Raw genomic sequence first — 5,512 nt, 5'->3', positions numbered from 1 at the left:
AAAAAAAAAAAAAAAAAAAAAAAAAAAAAAAAAAAATTTATATAGTAAAAAAAAAAAAAAAAAAATTTTTTAAAAAAAAAAAAAAAAAAAAAAAAAAAAAAAAAAAAAAAAAAAAAAAAAAAAAAAAAAAAAAAAAAAAAAAAAAAAAAAAAAAAAAAAAAAAAAAAAAAAAAAAAAAAAAAAAAAAAAAAAAAAAAAAAAAAAAAAAAAAAAAAAAAAAAAAAAAAACTACACACATATAAAAATATATATACATATATATATATATATATACGTGTATACTTTTTTTTTTTTTTTTATATATATTATTCCTTTTGAAGGACGAGAAGAATCTACTTCGATGATGCATCGTCTCCATAGGTTACCTTCTCTCCCTTGATACGTCGTATAAACATCATACATACAATAACCACTATATTTACTACTATCAAAGCTAATATGAATAGATTGATATATGTAAAATCATAATTAGCATATTTTGCCCACTCAAATAATGCTAGACGCACAAAGGATATCACACCAGAGACTAGGTTCAAGAAACCTATTAATGTCGAATGATATTTAGAACTGAATGTAAAAGAAATGAAAGTCCATAACTGTCCATTTGCACCTGCTGAATATAATGCATTGGATATAACTGATATCCATTGAGCCCAGTTTGATTTTATATAACTAAAGGCATACATAGAAAAGGCAAAAATTAATTCATATGTAAACATAAGCATAACTCCAAACTTATCTGATAAATTTCCTAATATAACACAGGGTATAAAAGCAAATGGTAAGATATATCCTAATAAATCATTTTTATCTTTTGATAATATATTTTCAACGACACTAAAATAAAATGTATTATATATAGCATTTAATGGTCCATATATCCATAAACATAAAAAGTGAGCACATGTAAATATTTTTATTAGATCTGTAAATGTTGGAGAATTAAATATATTTAATTTACTCTTAACAACATTACTACCATTATTTGTACTTGCTGCATATTCATCTTTTTTAGTATCATTATTTTCTAAATCATTAAATATATGTTTAGAAGAACTCACAGTTTTCAACTCTGATTCTCTTCTATTTAATATACCCTCAGGTTTACTACCAACTAAACTACTACTACCAACACCACTACTATATACACTGCTATTATATATATCTACATCTTTCTTCTTATCATGGTTATATATTTTCTTCGTACTATTATCAAAATCTTCATACACCTTTAAATCTATTTCTTTGTTATTATAATAATTATCGAATTCATATTGTCTATAATATCGACTCTTTGGAAATAAAAATATTGTCAATAAGAAGAAAAAAGATACACTGATACACATATACCATAACATAAATGTCTTGAAAGGTAAATTATAACGACTTATTATAAGATCTAATATAGTCATAGTACCAGTAGATAATGAACCAGCACCAGATATTATATTCACTATTAAATTCTCATTTCCTGGAAATAATCCTGATGCATTCAAAGTAGAAAATGAAGCTAAATCAATACTTGCTGACATAAAAATACCTCCTATTACATAAGCATCAAAATGTTCATTTGACATTAATAATAATATCCAACCAATTAAATTTAATATATGTCCTAATAACATACTAAAACGTGAACCTAAATAATCTACTATTAATCCATTAAAAAACGAAAATGCAAAATAAGCTGAAGAACCAAATATAAATATTGTTTGCACAGCCTTATCCTGTTCATCACATGAATATCTTTTATCATCATATCTATCATATTCTCCATGCTCATTTTTTGCACACTTCCATATATATGTATCTTCTCGAAATAATAAATTTGATAAATTAGGCCATCCAAAAAATAAACGATTTGTTAATACTATTAACATAAAATATACAAATAATAATACACTCCTATTTATATTAAAAGGCGTTTTCTGTTCTGAAGATAATCTTATTTCTTCCTTTTTTAAAAGGTCATCTAAACAAGATGGCATATCATATCCTTTCAAACTTAAATAACTTAATATGCCTTTCTTCTTCTCATTATTATTAACACTACTATTTGAACTCATCCCCTTTTTAGATATTTCTGCTTTTTCTGAGGATACAGATACGTCTTCTTTAACCGAGTGGGACAATATAATTGTTGACTTTTTTTTGGAACTCATCGGTTGCTTTTGTTTGGTTTTTTTTTTTTTAAAACGTTATAATATAATATTATAATATATAATATAATATTATATTAATATATATATATATATATGTATATTACATTATATTTTTGTATATACTTCTTTTTACCCTTTGCAGCAATATTTATTATTATTACATACCTATATATAATATTTATGTATATATATAAACACTATATAATAAAAATGAAGGCGAAAGGGAATAAAAAATCACACATCATTTATAAATATAAATATATATATATATATAATCAACGTCGTATGTATAAATATTTAATTTTATTAAATTAAAAAAAAAAATTGATATATAAATATATATATATATATAATATATATATTGCATATATTTTTTTTTTTAATATTTCATTTTTATAAAATGTGGTTATATAAATAAATATATTAAATATATATATATATATATTTATTTTTTTATTCTGTCAAACATTCTTGTTTAATATTCAATTCATACCATATAAAATTTGTCTCATATAAAACTCAAATATTTGTTTTTTGTTTTTTTTTTAAGAATAATATAATAACATTGTAGTTAACAAAATATTATTTCAAAAAAAAAAAAAAGGAAAAAAACAAATAAAAATTAAGGAAGAAAAAAAAAAAAAAAAAAAAAAAAAAAAAAAAAAAAAAAAAAAAAAAAAAAAAAAAAAAAAAAAAAAAAAAAGAGAAATAAAACAAATAAAATATGATGGGAAAAAAAAAAGCGAAGAAGAAGAATAATAATTGTTTATATTTAAAATATACCTACATAATGGGAAAAAAAAAAGCGAAGAAGAAGAATAATAATTGTTTATATTTAAAATATACCTACATATTAATATATATATATATATATTTAATTATATAATTGTTAAATATTATATAGAGATAATTTCCTTCTTTTCCTTCTCTTTTTTTTATTTTTGAGGGATATAAAGAAAAATTAATAAAAATTAATGTTAAGCATAATTGAGCATGCATAAAACAAAATGTTCCATTATCTCAATATTATATCCATATTTCTATATATTATATTTACTCATAAAAAAATATATATATATATATAAAATATATATATATTTATATATTATAATATTAAAATATATGATTCATAATAGTGTACGTAATAATTGACTAGAGTACTGTCGTCTTCAAATTATTTTAAAAAAATATAAATTCAGAAAAAAAAAACAAATTTAATTTATTATAATTAAGATGTTGTATAGAGTGTATAATGAATATTTTTTTTATTATATTAATAAATTTGTTTTGGTTTTTTTTAACAAAAAAAAAATATATTTTTATATACAATACAAAAATAAAATAAAATAAAATAAAAATATATAAATAAATGAAAATTAGTTACAATCATGTATTCATATAAAACATAAATAAATATAAATATAAATAAATAAATATATATATATATATATATAATATTTATATCATATAAATACATGTACATATTTGGAAAATAATTCATAAAGAAGTTTAATATATTTTATTCCTTCATTCAAAAATTAATAATCAAATATGTAATAAAATTAAAATGATAAATATTATATATATATATATATATATATTTATTTATTTATTTTATGATTTTTTAAAATCTAACAAAGCAAAAATATTATTTTCCTTTTATAATCAAAATAGCTATTTTGTTTTAATTTATTTTATGAACGTTCAGAATTTTTTTTTTTTTTTTTTTTAAAGTATTATTATATAATATCATTGAATTTAATATAATTTTCTATCATATGTATATAATATTTTTGTATGTCTTTAAAAGTAAATGAAAAGGAAGAATTATAATAAATATTGTATATATGTATATATATATATATATATATATAATTACACATATACATATATATAACAATTACATTTAATTTATTTCATTCTTTTTTTTTTTTTTTTTTTTTTTCATTTTTGATTAAATATATCAGTAATAATTATATAAATAAGATAAAATATATCTATGGTGTAATATGAAGGAATATAATTATTACTATTTTTAGATGTACAATAAAAGTTTTTTAAGAAACTTAAAAAGTTATCTTCCTTCGATTCAACATAATTTTGATCGGAGTTTTCAATTTTGTTTATACAAAAACGTTTTATTATTTGTAAATTTGATGAAACATTGGAATCCAGTGCCTGTAATGAATCTAATAATATTAGTAGATATATTAACCATATGAAAAAAATGAAATTTGTTTCGTTATTATTATTTAAATGGTTAGCTATTATATCAATATAATATATGATTTGTTTATAATTAATACCATAAATATATAAATGTACACAAAAAACTTGTGAAGAAAATATATGTATTAAATCTTTATCTTTTTGTAAGGAAGATAATATAGAACAATTACACGAATTATATTTAAACGTATCAATTATATTTCGATTATATTTTTTATGAATATAATATCTTAATCTATTTATATATTCAACAATGTTACTTTTCCATGTTAGTTTATTTTCATTTTTTAAATAGCTTTCATCTAATTTTTCTTTAAAGGTATATTTATTCATAATATTGAGCAAATTGTGGGTTTTATTATTTGAACTTTTATTGTTACTATCATTATTATTTACCACATTTATCTCTACATTTACATTATTTGGAAGGGCATTCCTTTCATTTACCATATTCTGCATAAATTCTATAATTAATTTATTTTCTTCATTTGTTGTATCACTCCCGTATATTTCCTCAATGCAAAATGCTTTACTTTGTGTTAAAGAATCGTAATCACTCATTTTTTTCTTTTATTTTTAATATGCTTTATTATAACACAAACATTTTATTGCAATAAAAATATATATATATATATATTTTTTATTTTCTCATTATTGTATACCCATTTTTTTTTTTTTTAAGAACATTCTTAAATTAATATAATCACAATAACATAAATATATAAATGTTTACAATTTTATAAAAAATTAACACATCAATTATATATATATATATAACATAATATATAATGAATATTTTTTCTTATTATATTTTTATCAATCCGTTCCTCTACACGTTTTTGAATTAAATAAATAAATGAATATATTTATTATATATATATATATACTACATAATAAGGTATTGTATGTAAATTTTTTTTTTTTTTTTTTTTTTTTTTTTTTTTTTTTTTTTCGTTTTTGTTTTTTCCTTTTTAAATTATAAAATTCATTTAAAAAAAAATTTTAAAAATTATATTATTAAAAATTGTATTAAAAAAAATAGGAAAAAAAAAAAAAAACTAAATCTAAAATATGTGATATTTTTAAAAAAATTAAATAATAAAAAAAAATTTGAAAAAAAT

At 17.9% G+C, this 5,512-nt stretch overlaps 2 protein-coding genes across 2 annotated transcripts; both read right to left on the bottom strand.

The window, feature by feature from the left end:
- Positions 1–332: 332 nt before the first annotated feature.
- PGSY75_1129900 (putative transporter) lies at positions 333–2,162 on the bottom strand (the record flags this gene model as incomplete). The annotated part of the gene is made up of 1 exon (XM_018786419.1): positions 333–2,162. One exon carries the CDS (start codon positions 2,160–2,162, stop codon positions 333–335), a length of 1,830 nt encoding a protein of 609 aa, XP_018641214.1.
- Positions 2,163–4,106: 1,944 nt separating this feature from the next.
- Positions 4,107–4,952, bottom strand: PGSY75_1129800 (hypothetical protein; the record flags this gene model as incomplete). Its single annotated transcript, XM_018786418.1, has 1 exon — positions 4,107–4,952. The coding sequence occupies one exon, from the start codon at positions 4,950–4,952 to the stop codon at positions 4,107–4,109; it is 846 nt and encodes a 281-aa protein (XP_018641213.1).
- Between the last annotated feature and the right edge of the window lie 560 nt (positions 4,953–5,512).

The sequence above is a fragment of the Plasmodium gaboni genome, chromosome 11 (genome assembly GCF_001602025.1).
Source record: "Plasmodium gaboni strain SY75 chromosome 11, whole genome shotgun sequence".
Lineage (NCBI taxonomy): Eukaryota > Apicomplexa > Aconoidasida > Haemosporida > Plasmodiidae > Plasmodium > Plasmodium gaboni.
Note: the sequence above shows the minus strand (reverse complement) of the source record. Positions and strands in the feature narration are given on the sequence as shown.